The sequence below is a fragment of the Euphorbia lathyris genome, chromosome 2, assembly GCF_963576675.1.
Source record: "Euphorbia lathyris chromosome 2, ddEupLath1.1, whole genome shotgun sequence".
In the NCBI taxonomy this organism is placed as follows: Eukaryota; Viridiplantae; Streptophyta; class Magnoliopsida; order Malpighiales; family Euphorbiaceae; genus Euphorbia; species Euphorbia lathyris.
Window position 1 is genome coordinate 142,619,768 of NC_088911.1, and position 27,368 is coordinate 142,647,135.

General features: G+C 32.6%; 1 protein-coding gene across 8 annotated transcripts; it reads left to right on the forward strand.

The window, feature by feature from the left end:
• The first annotated feature begins 323 nt into the window (after window positions 1-323).
• Window positions 324-19,876, forward strand: LOC136220207 (uncharacterized). 8 transcript variants are annotated; one of them, XM_066007985.1, is made up of 9 exons: window positions 324-484; window positions 6,146-6,216; window positions 7,121-7,188; window positions 7,428-7,575; window positions 7,654-7,699; window positions 7,827-7,911; window positions 13,552-14,783; window positions 15,231-15,313; window positions 19,325-19,462. In XM_066007985.1, exons 7-8 carry the CDS (start codon window positions 13,579-13,581, stop codon window positions 15,244-15,246), a joined length of 1,221 nt encoding a protein of 406 aa, XP_065864057.1. In that variant the 5' UTR covers window positions 324-484; window positions 6,146-6,216; window positions 7,121-7,188; window positions 7,428-7,575; window positions 7,654-7,699; window positions 7,827-7,911; window positions 13,552-13,578; the 3' UTR covers window positions 15,247-15,313; window positions 19,325-19,462. The 8 variants fall into 8 exon arrangements, with proteins under 8 accessions (XP_065864057.1, XP_065864056.1, XP_065864059.1 ...); XM_066007984.1 differs by lacking the exon at window positions 324-484 and adding an exon at window positions 10,571-10,665 and having other exon boundaries at window positions 6,044-6,216; XM_066007987.1 differs by lacking the exon at window positions 324-484 and adding an exon at window positions 10,571-10,665 and having other exon boundaries at window positions 6,044-6,216; window positions 7,851-7,911.
• The last annotated feature ends 7,492 nt before the right edge of the window (window positions 19,877-27,368 follow it).

The following is a 27,368-nucleotide window of genomic DNA, read 5'->3' on the forward strand; positions in this document are numbered from 1 at the left end:
AAATTAAAAGAACCACAATAATTATTTTTCCCATTTCAAGTTTATACACGTAAAATATAATTTTATTAGGAATTAAATTTCATAATATTTAAATTAGTATTATTACCAATATAAATGATATTATATACTATTAGTCAAAGGTGATATTATTAAGTGATAATGAAGCAAATAAAAATAAATGTATGGGAAAGGAAAGGTGTCTTACAAGGATGAAGACACAAGAAAGAAACGTGTCAAAAAAATACATGATATGTTATTTTAATGGAAGGAGAGTATATAATTAATCATATACATATACATATAAGTTAGAAAGAAAAAAGAGGAGGGAGTGATACCGTAGAAGAAGAAAAAAAAATAGGAGATATCAATTAATGTGAAAAGGGAGTTCAACCAGATAATAGTTTCCGGAGCAAACGGTCTCGTGTGACCAGACTAGCCTAGAAATTATATCGTTCACGAGGTGATATTATTTAATGTTTATAAGGTAATATGATTTTCTCTTTAATACTATTTTAGTTAGATATTACAATAGACAGTCATTTGGATGGTTACGAAAATATTAGATGCTTAAACGAATATAATTGATGTTTAATTATTAAATTGTCACAGTCTGAATTTATATATAGTGAAATATACTAATAATATAGGAAATGGAAAATAAAATTTGGACAGATAGATCCGTAGCAGTGTCACGAGTCTAACTGAACCTTCGGTCAAAATTAATAATATCGGTTTAGTGTTATGTTACAATTCCGATAACAAATAAAAATAGTTCGATAAAAGTGTTCGGTTTAAAGTCTAGTTTTATATAATAATTAAGTGACTTTAATTTGTCGAAGTAAAATCAGTATCAAGGACTATACTGATATTGCCAATTAGGGTCGGTATAGTAAAATATATAATTGGTACATGAAATTGAATTTAAAATTAGTTTAAATAGACTTATGAAAATATAACGAGTTTGACGGTATATTCGGCTAAAATAACTATTCCGGTGACAGATAAAAATAAGTTTCAGTTTTAAATTATTTAAGTGGCTTTGATTACGTTTTATTAAATTGTTTAAAACTATATTGTTTAAAATATTTATATACTTTTGATTATGATTATTTGAAGAATATTTATTATCGTGGTATTTTGAAAATTGGGTTTTTGACTATTTTATGGAAATTGCTTTTGGATTGAGAAAGCTGTTGCAGTTGTTATTGTTATTATTTATGTGATTTGGATCGAAATCCAAATATGATTTTTATGTGGTGATATTTTGAAAGATATATAAAATGGTTTTGTTCATCTAGGATTGCCCGAGGTATGAGTTGTAAGTTGTAAGACCATACCTAATGGCGGTATGGCCAGACTGCACGGCTGGTAGTCCTAACGTTAGGCAAGGCGAAATATGAATGTGATATCTCGATTATTGATATGATTGATGTTATGATAAGACCATATCTAATGGCGGTATGACCAGAGTGCACGGCTGGTAGTCCTAACATTAGGCAAGGAACGAGATATCTCGATTATTGATATTATTGATGTTATAAGAAACTACACGGGTGGAATTCGAGGATGGATACACGTAAATTTTATATTACGCTTTGACAATGTTTGATGATTTGAAATACAATGTTTTACGAGTGGGTTTACATTGGTTTGTTAAAGCAATTTATTTGATTATGAGTTGGTTTGATAAAAATGTCTATTTGATTACGATTTGATTTGATAAAACGGTTATTTGTTCATGAACTGGTTTTGATAAAATGTTATTTAATGTGATTCCTTTTGATAAAAGGAGAGATATATATAATGATATAGAAGTAAAGTGAAATATACAGTTAAATGACTAGCGTGTCGATCAACGTATAAGAGAACTATCTAAACCAGGTAGAACTACGTGGCTTTGATTCCCGATTTAAAGATTAAAAGATGTTCGGGATACGTAGGAAGCTTGATAGAATTATCAAGTTCAAGCCAAATAATTAAATAAACTTTAGGTAGTCCGAATAAATTTTTATCTATTTGAATATAGGTTCGGCTTTCAGACTGTTAGGCGTTCGTTATCCTATTTTCTTTTCATGCCCGATGCCGTTTTGGATCGGGTGTGACACATAATTGATCTTTATAAGGTTTGGTATGATAATTAAATAATGAGTTAAATAACAATAAAACAGTATGTTTAAATTTTCTGTCAAATAAGGGTAAAATTGATATTGCTACGTATATGTAAATTTACACTTCCCTGAGAAACGTTAAGGATAAATTTGCACTTCCCTAGGAAACGTTAGTCATGTCTAGGATTTTTCAAGGATAAGATCCAAAAGCACTTCTAAGATTAATAACCAATGACAATTTTACCTCTAACATCTAAAATAGTGCAATTTTATTTCTAACTTTGGCAAATTGTATCACTGGCGTTTGACAAATTGTATCAATTTCATACATCATTATAAAACACATATATTTTGTTCCTTATTCTCTACCAGTTGCCTATCTGTTGGTTCTAAACAAAACATTTCATATCTTTTTGTGATTTAATAATAGAACTTATGATTAATATTTTTAAATTCGACGAAATATTTGGATTTTTTTTGTCCAACTTGTACAAAAACACAATATAATTTTTTAATTAAAAAGGTTCGCGTCTATGTATTTGGTTACAATTAGTGATAAAATGACGCAAATGGAAGAGTAGATGACACAATTAATGCCTAAAGATTAATATTTTTAAATTTGATGAAATATTTGGATTTTTTTATTCAACTTATACAAAAATACAATATAATTTTTTTATTAAAAAGATTCGCGTCTATTTATTTGGTTACAATTAGTGATAAAATGACGCAAATGGAAGAGTAGATGACACAATTAATGCCTAAGAGGACAATTTGATTAATTATTTTTCAAATTGAATTTTTTTGTCAACGTGATAAATTTACTTTTTGCTGCCAACGTTTAGGGATTGCTGATAACTACCAATGTTAGAAATAGTTTTACACCGTATCCTGATATTTAATGCCAATAAAAATATCATATATAATTTTTTATTTCAGGGGATCTTAGGTGAACTTTTATAAGTCCTTCCAATCCAATGAAACCACTATTTTGAAATATCTAAAGTACTATTTTTATATTAAATAATGAATAAAAAATATTTCAAAAATTATAAATTTTGGAGTAGAGTTATATACAATTGTAAATATGAATTATTTTATCTCTAATAAATTTTTCAGATAATATGAAGAAAACAATTGGATAAAATTAGGGTATTGGTATTTACCGTTTGGTCCCTTCTTTTCTGGATATTTACAGTTTAGGCCCTCAAAAAAATATCTAAATGTTATCAAAATTTATTATTTTTTTTAGTAAAAGCTTGAAATAAGATGACGAGCATCCAGACTCATCCCAACTAGGTTGGTATCAGTCATAGGTACTCAACACCCAGTCTCAGGATATTTATTTAAAGTCAAATAAAGAATAATAATGAATGGAAAAATAAAGAATGCCGAAAAGCATTGGACAACATGTTCCAACCTAATCTCAGCTATAAAAAACGTTTATAATAGGTCTTATTAAAATCGTTGAACACATGAGCCACGCAAAAGCTAGGATAGCTAGGTTACCATTGCTCCCTGATCGCATTTGCTCCTGTACGGGATAGACAGTCAACAACTGTATTCCTTTAACGGAAGATATGTGAACCGTGGATCTGATTACGACTTAGAATGTCTAAGCAAAAGAGCCAATCTCCCATAAGCTGTCAGGAAACGTCCCGCCGACGACTACGCAATAGTTGCATTGTGTTACGAGTCAGATCAAAATTCATTATTTTTGTACTTTTATATATAAAAATATATAAATGATTAAATAGTTGATTAAGAAAAAATTTGAAGACTTTAAAATATATATATAGACTGTAACAGATTAAAATACATGATTAATAGATGGTTTATCCTAACAAATTTAATAGGATATCATTTGATTTTTTATATTTTATTTCAATAAATTAGTTAAATATATATTTTTATTTTAAAGTAAAAATTATGAAAAGAAAATATTTTTTTTGAAGAATGAAAAGAAAATATTTTTTTTGAAGAACGAAAAGAAAATAATATTTTTTTTTAAATGTCAAAAATTATTCATCCCCAAATTCAGTGGATCCCGCCGTCTGCTGGTCATCTGAAATGCAACACAGATGGTGCTGTCTTCAAAGAGCAACAGTCGGGTGGCCTGGGATGTGTAGTTCGGGACAGCCAGGGTAAGGTAATTGTTGCCTGCAGCTCGAAGGTTATTGGTGTAACGGATTCTCGTGTTGTTGAAATTCTGGCAATCCGGAAAGCATTGGTTTTAGCAGCAAACGAGGGTTGGGAACGAGTTATATTTGAGTCGGATGCGCAAGGAGTGGTCTCTAGTATTCTAAACAACAACGAAGATCTTTCTGACTATGGTTGCATATTACATGATTGTAGGGATATTTTGAGTTCTAGACCGGGTTACTCCGTCTTATTTATACCGCGGTTAGCGAACACAGCTGCTCATGCGATGGCAAGACAGGCTGGTTCCTTAACTAACGATTACATTTTTTTTTCTGAACCGAGTTGGATCGGTGATGCCATTGTAAGAAACATGTTTTGTGATGTTTAATAAAGTTTATCTCTGTTTCAAAAAAAAAAAAATGTCAAAAATTATATTTTGTTTTCAAGCTCTTTACGGTATTTTCAATGGATATAGGAAAAACATATTTTGAAGCTCTAAATTTTAATTAATTTATACAAAAACGTCTCTAAGAAATTACTTTACTATATTGAGTCATTTACGCAAAGAATCAATTAATATCAAAATCTAATGATCTATTAGTTTTATTATGTTTTATTGTGTAAAAAATAATTGTAAATCAATATGTTTTTTTATGAGTTTTAATCAGTTTCATCTTTGATGAAACCGGATTAAATATATATAAATTAATATGAAACTAATAGAAATTATTTTAAAATATTAATGTAAATATTTTTTTTGACATATTTTAATCAAAGTTTAAAATTATTTTAAAATATTATCAAGTTTGATTTGATTTTTATTAGGTTAAAGTGTAAAAATACCCTTAACGTTTTGGGTCAGTAGCAATTTTACCTCTATCGTTGGAAGCCAAGAGCAATTTTATCCCTAACGTTGATAAATTGAGTCAATTTAAGAAATAATTCATCAAACTGTCTTCTTGGTCATGAATCTTGTCATCTACACTTCACACGTACATCATTTTATCAGTAACAAATCACAAACATATGTTGGGATGTGGAAAAAAAATATACTGCCATTTGTATGAATTAGACAAAAAAAATTCAAAAAATTCACCGAATTTATAAATATTAATCTCCAATTTTATTATTACATTACAAAAAACATGAAATCTTTTTTTAGAACGAATTGATATGGAATTGGTGCAAAGTAAGAAATAAAAATATTTTTTTTGTAATCGGAGGAGGGTGAAAACCCAAACAAAACAAGGAAAAGAAACTAATTAACGATCTATCCTATGCTCGGCCAAGCCGATCCTCACAAAGAAGAGCCTGGAGGCCTACAGGAAGCACATCACACTCGTGATGACCTAAAGAAAATGATCCTACGAAATTCGTCATCCAGTCAGTAGCCATTTTTGTTTTATAATAGTGTCTGAAATTGACCCAAATTATCAATGTTAGAGATAAAATTACACCATTTTAGATGTTAGAAGTAAAATTGCTCATAATCCATTACGTTAGGGATATTTTTACACCTTAATCCATTTTCATTTGGTAGTTTTACTTTTTTTTTTTTTTTTTTTTTTTTTTTTTTTTTTTATGAAATTGTTTTGAAACTGTGGCTCTCTATTTTCTTTGAGCCAGAAGCAAACTAGTCTAGCTGATTTGTAGAACTCCCCTCAGAACTGGTTGGGCTCCAGCTCATTTAGCTGAGAGCCAATGAATACCGAAAAAAGTATTTTATTTATTATTATTCTCTTTATCTTTATTTTTCGTACTTTATAATAAAATTTATTTTATCGAGCTAACAGTATGCAAATGGATATTCAAGCTGGTCGCTTCTATGGCTTCTCCTCTTCAACGTTACAATCCTTTTCATCTCCCTTCATTTCTCATCTTTACTCTTACCTCAGACCTTTCTGCTCCCAGAAGAACTCCGGACAACCCAAGCGAAACGGAGACGACGACGACGACAACGACAACGGTATGCGTTTCTATCATTCTCCCGTCTTCATCGATCAGATCCAAACAAATGCCGATACATTATTATATGATTCATTCTTTTTGTTTCAACTTTTATGTTCATCTGATTTGAGAATTGTATTGGAAGCTTGAACTGAGTTCTTATCGTTACATAGTTTTTATTGGAAGCTTGAATGTTATCTCGCCTTTTTCCGATCTATATTTCTTATTACATAGTTTTTCATTGTGTCTGTTCTCCTTTTCAATTCATGTTTCGTTTATTCATTTTATCTTTCAGTGATTAAAATTTCAGCCAACTGTTCGATTATTGGCCTCAAAGAACGATTCTCCAATTGAAACATTGATATGCCTTTTGGTTTTGATTTATCATGAACTGCTAGAAGAACACATTCTAACTCATCCTTGACTCTGTCTATGTTTGTCTTTGCCGGGAAAACTATGATTTCCCGCAAATTGTTTAAGAAGCATATATGTGGAATTTGGGATTAGAATACCATGTATTGAAATCTCAACTATAGATATAATGTATATGTGCTCCTCCCCTTTGAAATAGCCAAACCACTTAAATTCTTGTTATTGTGATTCCAATTTCTAACATTTTGTTCAATTGAATAAACTAGTGTTCTTCCAATTTCTAATAAGTGTTCTTCAGCTAAAAGCAGAACTATGTGAATCCTTGAGATGGAGTACCTTCAATTGAATAAACTAGTGACTGCTTAAGGAAAGAATTTGTTCGATTATTTTCTTTTCAATTGAATAAACTAGTGACTGCTTTGTTTAAAGAGCATTTAAGCCATTTTGGAGGCATGTTTTTACTTGGTTGATTTCTATACGGATCCGACACGATTAACTGTCCAAGGTTGTTTGGATACTAAACTGTCTCTTTCACTTTCTGTCATGAGTAGGTGTTGAAGAATGTGGAATGGCTGGAGCAGTTTCCCTTCAAGGATGAGGATTTCCAGCCGTTTGATGAGTAAACTCGCTTAACTTAATTTAATCAATTCGCTAAATTCTATATTCATTTCCGGGCTTCATGCTACTGATAATTTTTATCACTTCCACTAAATTCCATGTTCATTTCCATGTTTCATGTTACTGGTGTAGTTCAAGCCAGTTTAGTTTGTTTTAGCTACTTCAATCACTTCAAACTTTAAATTGCTTTGTTTCATCTTAACCATATTTCGTCTAAAGTCAAACAATTTATACTTTTAGGACTCCAGACTCGGTGTTCTATGAAGCTCCAAGATTCGTTACACACATTGATGACCCAGCCATTGCGGCTCTTACAAAGTACTACTCAGACATTTTTCCTCCGAACAACATTCCAGGAGTTAGCATCTTAGACATCTGTAGCAGTTGGGTAAGACCTCTGCTAAAATATGTTATTTGTTGAACAATTGTGTTAACAGAACCCTCTGATCCTGGCTTTTATATGTAGGTCGGCCACTTCCAGTATGAATGAAGAAGAGCTGAAGCGGAATCCAGTAAGATCCTACTTGTTTCGTGTTTAAATCATACAATCCCAGTCCTTAATAGAGCATTATTTTGATAATTTGATCAATGTTTTCTATGGATTCATACAAGTTTTGAATTGGGTTATTGTCTGTGTAGGTGCTGACAGAGTACATTTTTCAGGATTTAAATGTGAACCCAAATTTCATTGGAAGACAATTCTTTTGCTGTCAGAACTAATGTGGTAAGTGCATTTCCCTTCGTCTCTTCATTTTTTCATTGTTTGGGAACAAGTATAATTGTAGAAGATAATTATGATAGGTAAAGTATAATGTGATAACATAGTTAAAACAAAAGATTACACCCAGGTAATACATAACGGAACAGTAATTAAACCAATATTGAGATACCATACACTCTAATTCCTAAACTTTTTGTCGACAAAGCGGGCACGAATTCTTTGTTTTCAACCATTGGAAGATGCATTTTTTATGAAAAATGTGAAGGCACGGCATCTTAATCAGTTCAGTCCTCTCCCTGTAACTCTCCCAACAAATTGAACACTCTTCGTCTTCTCCAGCCCCGTTGTTGTGGTACTGAAAACAGCCTTTCTTCATCAACATGTTCATAGCTAATTTGGACGCTCCTGTTCCACCACTGTCGACTCTAGATTCTCCGACATCGCCATCCACCGTCTGCCTCACCCTCGGCTGATTGAGCAAATTGTGTTCAACATTGCCATCCAGTATCAGCACATCGCCATCCACCGTCTGCCTCACCCTCGGCTGATGGAGCAAATTGTGTTCAACATTGCCATCCAGTATCAGCACATCGCCATCCACCGTCTGCCTCACCCTCGGCTGATGGATCAAATCGTGTTCAACATTCCCATCCAGTATCAGCACATCGACAATTTCGACATCTGCCGTGGCTTGACAGAAATTACGAAACAAGGTGGATTTAAGAGAATTAGCGATAGTTCTAGACAAGTTAAGTCGTGATGTGTGGTTGAGATTAGGGGGATTGAAGAAATTAAGGTAATTGTGGAGATAACTACAGAGCAAAGAAGGGTCTGGATGAGCGATTAACCTAGGATGGATTGAGCATGGAAAACAAGAGGAAGTTGGAGGATTCTGCGGCGGGTAAGAAGCAATTAGAACTTGGCTTCCTTGAACATCTCTGATGTAATGGAAACGAAACTTTAGACAGAAGAATATGGATTGTGAATGTTGCATATTGTAGTATGAATGTGGCGTATCATAAGACATCTTAACATTGATTTCACTAGGCATTCTGATTAATTTTCTCAACTTAAGTTTGATCGATGGCTTTGAGTTTAGTTAATTTATAGATAGAGTTTTTCAATTCCCAAATTAGGAGAAAAAATCCTTCTGCGATTAGGCATAAATATTTGACGCGCAATAATAATAAGGAAATCCGTAAGAATCGCAAAACCAAATTGCAATAATAATAAGGAAATCAGTAAGAATACTCAAAAAAACCAATCCGAGAACTCCATCCAGGAGTTTCCTATTGTCTTCAAACAACTTCGAAGAAGGTTCTGTGTACTTTCCTATTGTTTTTCTGAAATAAACTACTAAAATAGTTGGAAATTACACCCATGGCCACTGAACTTTACTTATTTTAATTAAGGGTGCACATGGTCGGTTAACCAGTCTATTAAGATTAATTTGGTCGGTTAACCATTTAATCGGGTTTTGAAAAATACTAACCATACACTAGTTGAAAAGTACTAACCACTAAATTTGGTTAACCACTAATCGGTTAACTAATTATTTCGGTCGGTTAACTTTTTATTTCGGTTTCTAACCATTAGTAAATAAAAATAAAAATAATAAGAGCATTCTAATTTTTATTGTGAGTGGAATGGTGGGCCAATGACGAGTTGAAGAGATTAACAACAGAGGGAGATGTGCGTACATTGTGTCTGTCTGGACTAGGGATGGCAACGGGTAGTGTACCCGCGGGTACCCGGCACTATCCGACCCTAATGGGACTACCCGTACCCTGTATAAAAGGGTATGGGACGAGTATGGGATCAAAACCATTACCTGTTAGGGTAATGGGACGGGCATGGGAATACCCCCTAGGGTACCCGGTACCCGTCATAAAATTTTTTTATATTAATAAATATCATTGTTTTTAGATGTAAGGCGTGAAATTTAAACCCCAACCATTTATTTTTCAACAATTGAGTGATACCACTAAGCTACTTTATTCTTATTAGTTAAGGTTCAATTTATTCAATTTTTAGATTGATGATTTATTAAATTTATAGTTTGTTAAATTTGTAATATTTTTTTTATTTATTGATACTTAACGGGTAAGGGTACCCGCGAATTAAATGGGAAGGGTATGGGATGCAAAAAGTATACCCGTTAGGGTAATGGGACGGGTACGGGTAATTAAAAAATAAAATGGTAAGGGTTTGGGAATGGCATTACCCGCGGGTACCCTACCCGTTGCCATCCCTAGTCTGGACTATAGACTATGGATTGGACACATCGGGGATTTTTTGTTTACTCCATTTTCACCTCACGTTTGCCTTTTCATATTAAAAATGAGAGTTTTAGATGATTGATTAGGAAACTACTATTTGCCTTTTATACTTGAAAAGTAGTTTTTTCTAAAAGCAGAAAATTTTTGCTTTTCCAACAACAACAATGAACTGCAAACTGTAATAACAAACAACAGGTAAACCAATCAGTCCTTGAATTTTTCCCTTTATTTGCTCCTTTTCATGCTTCTTTTTGCCTTTTCACTTCAGAAAGGAGAGTTTTGGGTGTTTGGTTAGTGACATCCTGTTTGCCTTTTACATCTGAAAAGCAGTATTGGATGTTTGGTTAGTGATCTCATGTTTGCCTTTTACACCCGAAAAGCAGCTTTTTCAAACAGCAAACAGCAAACAGCAAACCGTAACGGCAACAGCAAACAGTAACAACAAACCGTAACAGCAAACAGCAACAGCAAACAGTAGGTAAAACAAACGGGCCCTTACAATAACTCTTTACAACATCAAATTACTATGTTTATTTTTTCGGACTAGAATTATTATTCTCCGTGCTTTACCAACTAAGCCCTATTCAGATATATTAATTTCACTAATTATCTAACTATTGACAAATTGGTAGTATGAATTGAGCCTTAATCGCCGAATTATTAAAATAATTAGTGTTTCGTATTAATTTTTTTTTTTTGTGATTAACCTTGTATTTATTCTAAGTGGGAAATTATACAATTATATATAAATATAAATAAATATATATTTTGGATGTTTTTAATATTTAATTGATATTCGGTCGGTTTCGGTTAACCGCTATTTTTTAAATACAAAAACGGTAACCGTAACCATTAACCACTATTTTTAAAATTAAAAACCGTAGACTAGTCCATCGGTTTCGGTTAACCTTATTTTCGGTTTGGTTTCGGTTTTACGGATTTTTATGTGCACCTCTACTTTTAATGGTATGACTACTGAAGTTCAATACTTAATATAAAAGTCATTCAACTTTACTCTTTTTAACACCCGTGGCCACTCAACGCCTCGAAACGGCCGTTGACAGTCTCAAAATAAAAAATTCCAAGAACTAATGATATTCTAAGCAACTTTAATTCTTGAAAATTTACGCTTTGAGGTCATTTAGGTGTTGTTTGGTTTGGAGGGAGAGAAAAACTCAAAAAATAGTAATTTTGAAAAATTAAAATTGGGGTTAGCTTCCCTAGGCTAATTCCTGGGTAGTTTGTTGTTGTTCGTTTTTCTTTTCCTTTTCTACCAAAAAAAAAAAATGGTTTCATGTTAAATGTCGGTCTAAACAATTTTAATTCTTGAATATTTTCATTTTTAAGTCATTAAGGGTCATTTTGATGAGTTGGTCAAAGTTTAGGGGTCATGAGTGTTAAAAAATGTAAAGTTAAGTGAAATTATGTTAAATTTTGAAATTCAATGGCTATACTGTTAAAAAAGCAAAGTTCAGTGGCCATGGGTGTAATTATACCATTTAACAAATGTTGTGATTAAAATTGTACTCAAAGTTTTTGAGGCTATTTTGTAACTTATGATTTTTTAAAATAAAGTACAAAATAGGCATAGATTTTAGGGAGTATCAATTTAGGCCCCACATACAAAATAACATTAACGTAGGTTTAATATTTACAAAATAGTAATAATTTAGGCCTCGTGACACGCTATTCATAATACTCTATTAATTTCTGATTTGTCTCTCCACGTACACTTAGCCGAACTTAATGGAGTAATATAAATAATTTGTCACGTTGCGTTATCAATGCCTCAATTGGTACTCTTTTGTAAACATTAAGCTTATATTGGTGTTACTTTATACGTGGAGTCTAAATTGATAGTTTTCTAAAACTTTAAGGTTAGGCTTAAATTTATACAATTTAATACGTTAGGTTTAAATCTGCACTTCGTTCGAAACGTTGGAGATAAATTTGAACGTTATAACTATATAAAAACAATTATTACTGGTCCCAAAACAAAATAAAACAAAAACATAAAATTCAACCTAGTGTCAAATTAAGTTGGCCTAATACACAAATAATCCTCTGAACTTGTCCAAATGTTGCAACTGTCCCCCTCAACTTTCAATTGTAACAACTTACCCCTCAAATTTGTCCAATTGTAAAATATAACCCTTCAAACTTGTCCAATTGTAAAACATAACCCTAAATTGAGATTTTTTTTACCCCGTACTTGAAGCAACCGTAAAAATGTTTCCCCGAATTCGTATCACGCTATGAAATCTTCAATGGAGCTATTTCTCCACATAAACACATTTTCACCCACATAATATCTCAAAACTTTGAATCAAGAAATCACTAAAAAAACGAATAGTAATAACAAAAAGAAAAAGAAGAAGTTGAAGAATTGAGGATGTGGTTACTTAAATACTGATTTTTTTTGGATCTAAAGATCTGATTATCACATTCCACGAGTGTTTGCAGCTTTTGTATTTCACGTGTTTCTTCGATTGCAGTCCATGTCAGCAATTTGGGGTTCTGTTTTACAATTGAACAAGTTTGAGGGGTTATGTTTTACAATTGGACAAGTTTGAGGGGTAAGTTGTTACAATTGAAAGTTGGAGGGGGCAGTTGCAACATTTGGACAAGTTCAGGGATTATTTGTGTATTAGGCCAATTAAGTTTTAATCATTCCCGGTTTTTTCTTTTATTATTTTGAATCATTAATTTTTAATAATATTTAAGTTTTTTTATTTTTTGTTGAGATTATATTTAAGTTGAGATTTGAAATTACTTTGAACCATCCTATTTTGCCAAGTAGTACAATGCTTCAGGCTCTATAGGGTTCGACTGATTCCGTATTTCCCTCACTCACACCATACCACACCACTTCGTATCTGTATCGGCCTTCCTCCTCTAGTCCCCCTTCCAGCAGCCAGCAACGGCAGCCACCACCAAACTCTGCCGAAGAATTAGGGTTAGTTAATAGGGTTTTCACAAATTGGGAATTTTTGAATTGGCTGTTTTCTTTTTAATTGAATTGGTTGTATCGAAAATTAATTGAATTGGAAATTTTAAATTCACAAGTTAGTTAATTTCATTCATATCGAAATTGCTGCAACCTTCGTTATGCATTTTGACAAGTTTTGTTCTTGTGGATCCTTAACCTTGACCATTGATCTACTATGTTATTTTACTGCCTCTGATAGATAAGCTTCCGCTTCAAATTTCAATACCATATTTGAAAAAATTATTCCTCTGTTTTAATATTTTGATAAATAGTGTGAGTTGTAAATTTATATGCTGAACCGGAATGGTTTCAGAATCTCTTGTTTTATTTGCTTGCAACGTTCATTTTCATACTGTTCTTCATGTGATTGAATAGATTCTGAAGTAAAATAACAGAGCAGCAATGGACATGTGCATCAACCGTAGGGAGGAGCAGCTTAAGTGTTTTGATGGTGACGAAAATGAAGTGGATTGGGCCGGACTTCCTGATGTTCTCCTTATGAAGATTGTAGAGAGGCTGAGTTTAATTGATTCTGTGTCTTTCAGCAATGTTTGCGTGTCTTTTAGATGTGCTGCGGCGGAACTATTCTCTGACAAACGATCTTCATCTGCATTACCATGGCTGGTGATGTCCGGAGAAAATCATACCAAGATAAGAACTTGCTTCAGCATATTAGAAAGAAAAGTTATTTATTTGGAAATGCCCAACTCTTGCGGTAGATATATATGGGGATCCTTTGAGCATTGGTTAGTCATGGTTACGCCATCAAATACCGGGAATGAGAAGCATCAAATCTCTCTTTTGAACCCATTTTTAGGAAATGAGGTTACTTTACCTAATACTATTAGAAGATTCTTCTACTCTCAATTGGTGGCTTCAGGATCCCCTTACGATCCCTCCACTGTTTATATGCTGGTAGGCAGCTTGGGAACTGATCTTGCCTTTTGGACTCAAGGATGCAAAGATTGGTGTGAATATGAAAGGAATGTTTATGCGAGGATCTGCGAGGGTGTGTTTTGTAACGGATATTTCTACATTTTGGAGGGTCGGGGTTGTAATATACGGCAGATTGAAGTGAAGTCTGCATTGTGTGCACTTAGGAGGGATGGTACTACTGCTGATATGAGAAGCAAATATTACCAACTTGGGAAGCCTGATATTGGTTCATTAGGTGGGGTTTATTGGATCAGTTACTTGGTGGAGTCTTGTGGAGAGGTATTATTTATTGCTCGGCTTTTCAACATAGATGCGCAGAATCATATCACAACTTATAAATTTAAGGTATATAGGCTGGATTTGTGCAAATTGGCATGGATTAGTGTGGATGATTTGGGTGATAGGGTATTGTTTGTAGGTCACAAGTGCTCAAGGTCTGCTTCTGCAAAAGAAATGGGAGTTGAGATGGGGAATTGCATATTTTTCACTAACGAATACCCTTGTGTTCAAGGGCAAAACGAGTGGAGTAATTTTAGAGCGTATACTGATAAACGAGTGAAGGGTTCAAATATAGAAGAGTGGGGTTGTTATAGATTGGGTTCAGAGAATATATTTTATCCAGCAATACAGACCAACTGGAATTCTACTTGGATTTCAGCCCCTCTTTCCTGGTATGCCCTCCTTTGCCCCACTTTTTGATCTATTTATATGTTTCTGATCAGACATACCTGTTGTGGACTGAATATTAAGTTCAGATTCCAGATTTAGGAGACATTTTTATAAAATTATGCATATTAATGTTTTAACATCTTTATATCCAGACATTTTTTCGTTCAGATGAAGCAGCTTCTGAAGTTTCCTAACCGAAAAATCTATTCAACATCCTCAATTGTGTTTTTATCTTTGATTTGCAATCCTTGTTGTCTATTCTATCAACCCTGATTTGTTTCATATGCTTGAGTGAGTTTATAGTTTCTTAGTTCATAGTAACACATTGTTTATATTGTTCCATAACCATGTAGGTTTCTAATTTCTAGGAAACCTTTTTATGCATATGGGTTTATGAGTAAAGTTTATTTATTCCAATATAAATATAATTCATCCTCACTCTTGTCTAGGTACATTCGCGTCTGACGTTGAGAACCAAAATGGGTCTTTAGGACTTGCTGCTGCAGGAGTCCTCCCTGAAGCATCTTTTAAGGTCAGTTTCTAAAGATGACTGTCTCTGTTTTGGGCTTTTTAAACCAATTTCATTTATATATATATATTTTTTCCAACAAAAACGACATCTATACGTTGTGCAAACCGACATCTCTTTGCTTTAGGTAAGACTATATATACTTGCATCTCTACTAACGTTAACTTGGATGGTATCCGGTATGGATAAAAGCCATAAACTTCATTTCCCTTCTTTCTCTTCCTCTTTCACTTTCAGCTTATAACCAAACAAACACTGGAAAATCAGGAAAATATTTTGTTGTACAATATTTTCCGACAAACAAGCGGGACCTAAGAGTATGATTAATTAAGGTTTTCATGTAAAACTATGGCATGTTTGGTTCAGCTGTTAGCTAATAGTTGTTTGCTGCTAGCTAGTTGATTGACTAGCGGATTGTGCAAACTTGTTGGGTTGGGAGATGGAGCAATAAGCTAATTGAAAAAGCTCCTAAAATGAGCTTTTTCAAAATTGGCTTTTTGGACCCAATAAGCTCTTTCAAACATTTCTTTACCAAACACCAGTATTAGAGGTTTGATTAGTCAAAACCTCTAAAGTGGTTCAAACCTCTAATTTTATCCCCAAAAAACTCTTTACCAAACAGGGCCATTAGCTATTAAATTATTGGTGTTTGGTAAAATTATATTGAACTGTAATAATAAGAATGATAATTTTGTCAATGGCAAGTTGTTCATGAAAAGCTTCTTAAACTTCAAAATGCTGCAGTTTACATAAAAAATGTTAAAACGCTCCTCTAAAAAGCTGAAACAAACACCCTATATTAAGGAATTCTATATTATGGTCCTAAAAAGCACAAATTGATAGGTAAGTCCGTCTGATATCTTTTATATATTATCTTTGCACAAGTTGGTGCAAATGTATTTTGGATTTAAAACATTTACAACATGATTAGAAACATTCTAATTTAGTTAATAAATAGAGTTGTTACAGGTCAATCTCAAATATAATAAATATATTGTTTTTGACGCATTCTCATATGTAAATGTTTTTTCGTTTTGAGGCGTTAATAATATAGACTTAGATGCTGCTTGAGAAAATTGAAAATTAAATGTTGAAAGTGTTGAAATTATTAAATGACGTAACTGTTTGATAAATACTTATTTTTAAGTAATGAATATTAGAATGTTAGTCCATAAAATTTGACTTAAAATTTTAAGATAAACATTTTGATTTATCACTCTTCAAAAAAATATATTTTGATTTATCAAAATAGGTGATTTTTAATTTAATTGAATAATTTAAATGATGGACAAATAACCACTAGCAAACATACATTTAACTTCATAAGTACAACAAGAAAACAACGGTAAGAAATCAAATTTTACAAGGTCTACAAAGAGACTAAAACGGCTACATAGAGCAAAAAAGGTCATAAAGGCATAAAAAAACACAAAACAATAATGAAACATATGTTTCTCGTAAATCGAAATCTGTAGAAAAGTAGATGCAATCCAAATTTCACCATTTAGGCCATTCTAAACATTTGGATCTGAATAATTTCTTTTGTCGCAACCACGTAGATTTATTGATCCATGGATAAGATAAACCGTTTTTGTTCTTGCTAAATCGGTAAAAAAGTATAAACCATAGAATAGTAGAAAGCAGATACAACTTAGACGGATAAAGAGATCCGATAAAATATATGAATACGGACTAAAAAGAAAAAAATCAATAATAAAAAATACTAAAATCTAATCCGGTGGGAGGAGGAAGAATGAAGACAGTCGTCCTTCTCAAAGTAGATCAATAAAATAGAAACTAAAGGAAAATAGAAACCAATAGAAAAGGGGAAGAGAAAGGAAGAAGAAAGATGACAACATAAAGTTATATTAAGGTTGCAAGATATTTTAATTTAATGGATGCAAGCTAATTTAATTTAATGGATATAAATGGTATAAATTAATAAGAGTTGCACTTGTCCAATGCCACCATATATAGTGGAGGAATTTCCTGGGTTCTTTTCAAATAGGTCCCACATTACCTAATTTAACATGATTGATATTCATAGAAATATATAAAACAGCAAATAGTGACATATAAAGTATATCAAAACACAACAAGGAAAAGAACAAGCTCATCTTATAGGTCAGCTAAAAGATAATTTTAGCTTCTTTTTTTTTTCTAAATAGAGTATTTTATTTTAAGTCTGTTTTTACAGCTCTATCTCTATAAACAGAACTCGAATAGATATGTCTGTTCACAAATAGATATGTCTGTTCACAAATGAACATGTCTGTTCAAGAACGGACACGACTGTTTATGAACGAATACGACTGTTCATGAAGAGAAGTGTCTATTGAAATTTAAACCAAATTCATGGAGAGGTTCAAAGCCACGAGTAACACTCTTAGGAATTTTTTAGTGAACAGGAGAATCGACCGATCATTCATGGCTCCACCGGTGACCAAGTTGAATTGCTTTATATGATAAATTAAAGTTTAAGTAGTACGATATAAACATGTTAGTATTCAGGTGCAAGAAAGTGAAATCCACCATTAAAAATTATTCAAAAGCTTGATTATTAGTAGGTGGGACTAGTGGAGGGAATTAAATATATTTTTATATACAGAAAGTAATATAGATATCCATATCGGACATTCAATAATATATAAAGCAACCAAAGCTATCTCAAATATTATTAAGATTGGTTTGGGTTGCAGAGCCATAAAAAAAAAACTAGTTTCTAGTAGATATGCCTTGCCTTTACATCTCTACTAACGTTAGCTTGGATGGTATGGATACCGATCCTATCTTCTCCGACGCAACCAAAGCCGTTGCCAGTATCATCGGCAAGCCTGAACACGTAAACTTCATTTCCCTTCTTTCTCTTTCACTTTCAGCTTTCACTTCTACTTTTAAGAATTCGTCATAGAAAGGTTTAGTATATTTTTGGAATAAGGTACCAAAACGGGTCTATGATTTTTGGGGACGTATCTAGTTCGTTAAGTTCTTATTTCTCTCTCCATGTACAATTGACAAAGCCTAATAGAGTAATATAAATGACGTATCACGTTCCATTATCGAGACCTAAATTGGTTCCCTTTTTTAACGGTGAAACCTGTATTGATACTATTTTGTACGTGGATACCTTATCCCTATATTTTTTGCATTGTTGTATTATTTGTTTAGATTTATATGCTGATTTTTGCAGATGGTGATCAAGCTTTATGATTTACTAGAAAATCGATTAAGGCATGTTTGTTTATCAAAAAAAATATTTTCCGGTGTTTGACTACAACATCGGAAAATGGGAAGAAGTTGTTATTGGTTATTGGCTAGTTAACTACTTACTGCATGTCTAATCACAAGTCTATGAAGTATAAAAACGCTGTAAATATGATTTTGCCACATCCGTCTTATTATAGGCATTATGACCTTATCTCTTTGTGCTTTTTGTGATGAAGCAAAATTGCCTCTAGCTATTATGTACCCGTCTCAATGTTGCATGGACACTTTTAGTTAGTAGCGTTTCTGCGTTTTGTGTCTGTGTCATGTCCGTTTGTAGGCTATTTTATGAAGGTTATGTTTTAGAAATAACTTTTTATTTATCAAGAAGTATTTTCCAGTGTTTGACTACAACATCGGAAATATGTTGTTGTTGTTATTGGTTATTGGCTATTTAACTACTTACTGCATGTCTAATCACAAATCTCTGTTTTGCCACATCCGTCTTATTATAGGCAGGCATTATGATATTATCTCTTTGTGCTTTTTGTGATGAAGCAAAATTGTCTCTAGCTATTATGTACCCGTTTCTATGTTAGTAGTGTTTCTACGTTTCGTGTCCGTGTTCATTTCCGTTTGTAGGCTGTTTTATGAAGGTTATGTTTTAGAAATAACGTTTTTTATGTCCTGGTTTTAAGTGGTCAGAAACATATGGAAACCAGCTATAAATGTCGGAAAAGTTGGTAATTGATTGCGAATACTGAACAATTTCTCTATCAGACATAATATATTTGGTATTTATTTGTGCAGTTTGTAATGGTGATACTGAAGGGATCGGTAGGGATATCATTTAATGGGAATAAAGAACCAGCGGCATATGCAGAAGTAGTATCAATGGGTGGAATCAATAAACAAGTGAAGAGAAATCTTATAGAAACTTTAGGCACAATTCTTAAAAACAGGTTATCAATACCAACAGCTCGTTTCTTCCTCAAAGTTTATGACACCAACGCTTCTAAATTATGATTATTGCCTTTGTTTACAACTTGAATATGTTTGTATTTAATAAATTAGATGTTGTGATTTCATCTACTGTTTCTTATATTTTTACTATATTGATAAAATGGCAAATGTCTGTTGAGTCAGTTTTGGAGATTTCTTAGAATCCGAATGAATCGGTGTATACTCTATATTATGATATGCGTCTAGTAATCCTTTTAAGGAAAGGGTTTCTAGAGGTGGCATTCCTATTTTGTAACTTCCTATTGTGGTAAGGATTAGGGGTGCAAGCGAGCCTTGGTAGTTCGCAAACTATTCGAGTTCGGCTCGATGAAAGCTCGATCAAAGCTCGGCTCGATATGGCTCGATTCGAGTTCGGGATCGGCTCGAGCACTTCGGCTCGAAAGCTCGCGAGCAGGCTCGATTATTTTTAATTACTATATATATTTCATTATATATATTTAATATATATTTCATTAGTTATTACTCCCTTCATTCCATTATATAAGTCATTCTAGAGTATTTCACACAAATTAAGAAATATATTGGTTAACTAAAAAAAATTCTCTCTCATGTCACTATTGGGCAATAAGTATTGGAATATTAAAAAACACATGTATCAATATAAAAAATAATTCTCTCTCATGTCACTATTGGGCAATAAGCATTGGAATCCTAGAATGACTTATATTTAGGGAAAAAACTAATTTGCTAGAATGACCTATATAATGGAATGAAGGGAGTATTAGTTTTCATCACAATTCACAAATGGCAAAACGCATCCTGAGGCCCCTGATCTTTCATTGTTTGGTGCATTAAGCTCTTGATCTTTTATTTAGACACATTGAACCCCTGATGTTTCACCATTTGGTGCATTAAGCCCTCGATCTTTCATTTAGACACATTCAGTCCTTGATCTTTCATATATGGGTGTATTAGGTCCTTCCATAAATCAATTAATATATAGGTTTATTAAGGGCATGTTTGGTGTGACAACGAATGTCTTTCTAAAAATAACAAATTCTAAAATAAAAAATATATTATACAAATTAATAAAAATAATTTAAATAAAAAATAAAAAATTTATTGAACACAATAAAACCTTGTTTTTCCATAATTATGTTCTAAAAATAAAAATAATGTTAAAATTGAAGCACGTTTTGTGGAAATAAGAAGGGTAATTTTATCAATAACAAGTAACTACAAACAACTGTTCATGAAAAGAGCTTTTCGTGAAAAACTCCAAAATGTTGCAGTGTCCAGAGAAAATGCGAAACGCTGCAGTTATATAAACCTAACCAAACATGCCCTTAATAAACCTATATATTAATTGATTTATGGAAGGACCTAATACACTCATATATAAAAGATCAAGGGCTGAATGTGTCTAAATGAAAGATCGAGGGCTTGATGCACCAAATGGTGAAAGATCAGAGGCTCAATGTGTCTAAATAAAAGATCGAGGGCTTAATGCACCAAACAATGAAAGATCAGGGGCCTCAGGATGCTTTTTGCCTTCACAAATCAAATAAGATTTAACCCATACAAAAAATGACACAAAAAAGCTTAGACATTTGAGTCTTTAGCGAGACAATTAGGTTTTGATAAAGAATAAAATACATTACAAAGTTTAATATATATGTCATTGTTTGAAATTTTTCTCCGAGCTTGTGTTTTCCGATCACAAGTACCATATACTGTTTTGGAATCTCGACAATAACATGATTGTTTTTCTTTATAAATATTTTGAACTTATATGGATTATGTAATAAGACTTTTCTATTTTTTACGTTACTTATTCTATGCATGTGTGACGAATTTGGTTAAAGCTCGTTAGAAGCTTGATAAAAGCTCGGCTCGGTCAAAGCTCGGTCAGATTCGGTCAAAGCTCGATTCGAGAGGGCTCGGCTCGAGATATTAACGAGCCAATACCAAACCTACCTAGGGTTTGGCTCGGTTCGGCTCGGTTGCACCCCTAGTAAGGACATTAGTTCCTAAAATATTATGTGCTAATTAGGATTTTGAACGGACTAGATAAAAGGGACTGCTGAAGATCTAAGGGGACTGCTATTTAGAATTTAAACAGAAAACAGTCAATATGCAAAAAAATTCTTATTGCAAGACGAATGGTTGGTTCGCCATCAATAAGATCTGATTTCATTTTACTATATCCCGCAATCATAGTGAAAGGCTCGATTTGTATTTCATGTTTGCTTTTCGTGAAAAATGTCAATTAAAGTGGAGGGTTTCTTCAAACAACAAGGAGTTAACTAAAAAAAGGAGTTAACTAAAAAAACCATTAAATAAAAAAAAGTTTGTTTTTTTACGACACAAATCAAATTTGGATTTTCAGATTTTTTGAACAAACCATCAACTTACAGTCTCACAAGGTGTAAAAAAAGCCTAATCCTTTTCCAGCCCTTTAAACTTGTAATTTTTTTCATTTAGCCACCTAAACTTAGAGTGTTCTCATTTAGCCACTTAAACTCAACAAATGAGACACCTTTAGCCCTTATAAGCCTACATGGCACTTACGTGTCACTTGTTGCCTTCCCAACCCCTTAAACTTGTAACTTTTTGTCATTTAGCCACTATAACGGCAAAATTTCACCACTTAAAGTATCACGAAAACCCTCAAATCCGGGAACATTGTTTTATAGATGTCCAAATTATGGGGTTAGTTGTTTAATAACTTAATTGGTTATGATAAATTAATAACTGCATTCGACAAATTGCTAATTTTTTTAAATTTTGATTTAGAAAAAGAGACCAAAAGAGTTACAATATTTGAGTTTAAGTGGCTAAATGGGAAGACCTAAAGTTAAAGTGGTTAAATAAAAAAAAGTTACAAGTTTAAGGGGTTGGGAAGGGGTTAGGCCTTGAGTTTAAGTGGCTAAATGGGAAGACCTAAAGTTTAGGTGGCTAAATGAAAAAAGTTACAACTTAAAGGGACTGGGAAGGGGTTAGGCCAAAAAAATATTATGAGAGAGTTGAAAAATCAAATTACATGTCAAAATGGATATTAACCTAAATTTTACAAATATACTAAAACAAATTATTAGGGGGTTAATTTATTAAAATTTACTACAATGGTTAAATTGATAACAGGGCAGGCCCTGGCCTGGGTTAGAAGTGTGCAGGCTTAGGACCAAGGCTGGGAAGGGCCCAAAAAAATAGTAGGTCTATATAAAAAAAATTGTATATATTAATAAGTTCTAAAAAAATAACTGATATTTTAGATTTAAAACAAATACACTTTATTTTTTAAATATAGATTGAGTTGAGGGTTAATTTAAAGAATTATAAATATTTTTTTATTTTGGATAAATAAACATATTTTGTGAATGTAACATATTTATTAATTAAATGAGTTCAGTCACATTTTTAAAGAGCAGAACCGAGTTGCAGATCGCTTGACGGCGGCGGGCTATGAGGGAACATTAGGTGTTACTATCCTTTCTGTTTTCTCTAGTTTCATCTCTCCTCTTTTTTTAGAGGATGAGATTGGGGTTGGATAAAAATCTGCTGTCCCATGTTAAATGTCCCCTTCCCTGTCTCCCATTTATTTAATTACATGTGTCAATCTAATTTCAATTATATTAACATTAATTAACTCTAACCTCAACTCTGTTAACTTCTTTCCTCTTCCGTTAGGAGCAATACGTTTGGCTTTCAATTTTTCTTTGGATCCATAAACATAATTCTTCCTCTTCCCATTGCAATTTCTTTTGATTCTGGTTTTATGATTGTGATTGTTAACTTCCTTCCACAACAGAAGTCCAAGCATCATTTTTTCACGTCTTTCTCTTTCTCTGTACATCGTCTTTCTCCGACAACCTTGTTCCGATCATCGTCTTCCAATCAATCGATCCTTCCCTTCCAATTTCTGTCTCTTTGGATCATCAATTTCTGTCTCTTCCAATCAAATGTTCCCATCCAATTTCTGTCTCTTTGAATCATCAATTCCAATTTATCTCTTTATTGAATTCAAAGTTAACTAGTTAATTTGGATTATTGTCAATACCTGTCAAAATTCCAACTTGGCTGTTCTTAGACACCAAATAGAACTCAACTTGTTGGAGTCTAACAACAACAAAGTCTAATTACTCAAGCATGCATGAATTCATTGAGAAAGATGATTATGATAGGAATTTAAAATTTAAATTAATTTCCACACTTGAAATCATGTAATTTGGATTATTGTTAATATTGTTAGAATCATCCCAAATTCCAAATTGAAACTAATTCCAGAGCTTGGACTAATGTTATCAGTATGTTTGAATCACCTCTAAATTTCATTTTATTTGATTCAGGTTGAGGTTGAGGTTGAGGTTGAGGTTCATCTTCCTACTCCATATGTGTAGTTGTTGCTTCGGGTTTGGGTTCAGCATGAGTTCTTGATAATGTTTTAATCTTTGGGTTGTAATGAAGGTGGATGTTATGGTGTACTTGGTTGATTCCTTTGACAAAGAGAGGATTGCAAAATAAAGAAAAAGAACTAGATGTTCTCCTCTCTTATGAGGCTGAGAACCTAATTGGCAAAAGGCTTGTTTTTGTGCCAAAAAAAAGTTGGATGCTCAAGTGTTTGCCTTCAGAAAATGGTTAAGGAAGTACTCAGATGGACAAATTAATTGGGGATTGAAGTTCAGTGGACTACTTCCTCCAACTCTTTCCAAGGACCAACTCAGGACATGTAATTTATTGAGTAGATTTTGGACTATTTAATTATCTGTCATATTGGATATTCTCCACTTTAGCTTAAATCAACGCTTCAATAAAATAGGTCAAAATTTGGGGTTGTGATTCAGGTACTGATTGTATGTGGTAAATTGCAGCAACTGCATAAGTGGATACTGGTTGTATCAGTCACAAAAGTTGTAAATTTTTTTGTGCAATTATAACACACAACTTTTTTGTCCTTTTTTATTTCAATATTTTGTATATTACTTTTTCCTTCACATTTGATGATGCATTAGTTTATCTAGCCACATATTGCATCCCCATTCTTGGCATGTTGGACCTTGCTACAAGCAATGGATTGAAACTCATCACTTGTTTAACTTGATCTTCTGCCATTTTTACCTCGGAAATTCAAATGATAACACTTGGTAAATTTGATCCATAAAGCAGAAGTTTATTAAGTACTTCCATGACACCATTAAAAAAAATAAGATAAATAAACAATTTAATGGACGAGGCATGAATATTCCATCAGCATTTTTTCTGTTGGTTGAGACAAAAGACGCCTGATATCAAACTAACCAACCTCTTTGTGAATGGTACTGATTCCTCGACCCCAAAATATTAAGGAGGGACCAACTTGGAGCTGTTGTTTTTCTCAATATGCTAATGCAACACACACAAGAATTTCTAGGGCCCTGCTCTCAAGAAAAGAAATTCACTGATAATCTCATAGCTTGCAAATTCATTACTTGCTTTCCATAGTGCTTGGTAAGGATAATATGCTACTTTGGAACAACATTCATCTTTACAAATCCATAAATCATTTTTCTCTAAACACTTCCTACGCTCAATGCTTTCCCATATTTATTTATTTTTTGCTAAAATCGCCTTTCACTAATTATCAAAGGTTAAACTCCATTTTTGCAGATTTGACAATCATCGAATTTATGCAGGTATTGCCAATAATTGAAATTAGCTGGTTAACTCCGAATTCAACAAAGAAAGAAGCTAGAATTTATGATGGAACCAGACAGAAATTGAGGGGAAGGATCAATTGGGAGAGGATGAACTGAATGAGGTTGAGTATATACAGAGAAAGAGAAAGATGTGAAATAAATCGATGATTGGACTTCTGACTGTAGAAGGAGGTTAATAACCACAAAAACAGAATCAAAAGAAATCGCAATGGGAAGAATTATGTTTATCGATCGGAAGAAAAATCGAAAGGCAACCGTGTTGCTGTTGAATGGAAGAGGAAGGAACTTAATAGAGCTGGGATTAGAGTTAATTGACGTTAACATTATTAGAATTAGACTTAATTGCTGATTAGGATTAGATTGACACATGTAATCAAATAAATGGGGGACAGAAAAAGGGACATGTAAATTGGGACAGCAGATTTCTATCCATTGGGGATAGCTTTCCCTAGGCTAATCCCTGGATAGTTGTTGTTTTTGTTTTTACTTTTCCTTTTCTACCAAAAAAAAAATTAATAAAATACTTTTTATTTATTATTTATTGGAATATATTTTAAATTTCTAAGTACAATTTTTTTATTAAAAGTTTGTTTTTTTTTTGTTTAGGGCCCGTGAATTGTTAGAACCGATCCGAGTGAAACCGAAAACTTGATTTAGACCAAATTGATCGTAGTTACCAAATTAAAGAGCATTTTTACCCTAAATTCATTAAAAACCCATACTAATGACATGATTTTGCAAGAATTTATGTGAGAGTTGTTATGAAAGATACATTAGTTCAATTAGTAATTGAATATTAAAAATGTTGTCCAAACATAGAAAATGAAAACAGTGATTGTTGCATAAATTGAAGAACATGATTCACTTTCAGGTGCGTAAAGTGTCAAGTATTAAAAATCTCCAACAACAGATAAATTTTATTATATGCTCGACACACCAAAACATATATATATAATTCATTGTATTTTATGAAGCATCGACTCATGTGCGGATGTAACAAATGACATTTTAAAAAAATATAAGACACGAATAAGACAGGATACGACAATATATATATATATATATATATATATATATATATATATATATATATATAAATATATATAAATTTGGGTTTAGTGTCCTATACTCAATTGTTCTAGGATATAAACCAGCTGTAAATAAATTGTTCTTTGTAACATTTGTTTTAATAAGATATGATTTTCAAACTATATAAAGGCAATTACTTTTAAGAACTAAATAAGTCTAAATAAAAGGAAATCTCTAAGTTTATTTAAAGCGATTATAAAGTGTTCATACAAGTATGAAGTGAGACAAAACATTATAATAAACTAATAAACTTAAAACCACCCCAAGTCAGGTAATATGTTTTGAATAGGGATTGACATAATACTGTAGAGACTTGCATGTAACAATGTTTTCTATCGAGACAGAGAGTTGATCTCACAAGCTTCAGATATACAGATATCTGGACAGTTACATGAATCTAGTGAAGGAGTTCATTAGGATTGGGGACCCGACTTGAGATGACAGGATGGATGGATTTATCTTTGTCACATGTTCATCACATTGGTATTAATAGGTATAAGTAATCCTCAGGCTCAAACGATTGTTAATTAGTGATTCTGGATTATGGAATATGATACTTTGACTCTGTTCAAACATGATCCATAATAGAGATCACTCTGGGGTGTGTGCGGGCAGGCATTGGGTATCACAGGAAGTAATTGCAAGATAGTCAACATTGATTGAGCATTTGTCACTCCTGATAAATGGAAGATACGTCCAAAGATCGCTTGTGGAAGACTTGACTCTAAATCCTTGCAAGGTGATAGCTTAAGACTTGAAATAGAGATTTCACTTAACTTATCTATTCGGAGTTAACTCGACCTGTACAAGTAAAACGAACGTCTCGCTATATGTGACTTGACATAATCCATAGTCATAAGATTCTGTTCAAGGATGTAGTTGATAAATGATCGAATTATACTATAACTAATACGGAAAGGTCAACGACAGAATCAACTTGTCTTCTTATAACTCTGGGAGAATGTTTACAGTTCTGCCTATCACAATCCTCACACTAATTCCGTTATACAAAGATTAAATGTAATTTTGGAAAATTAATTTAATGGTTGTATACGGCTAGTAGTAATAAGAACCTAATGGCTCACACATAAGACTTGAAACCAAAA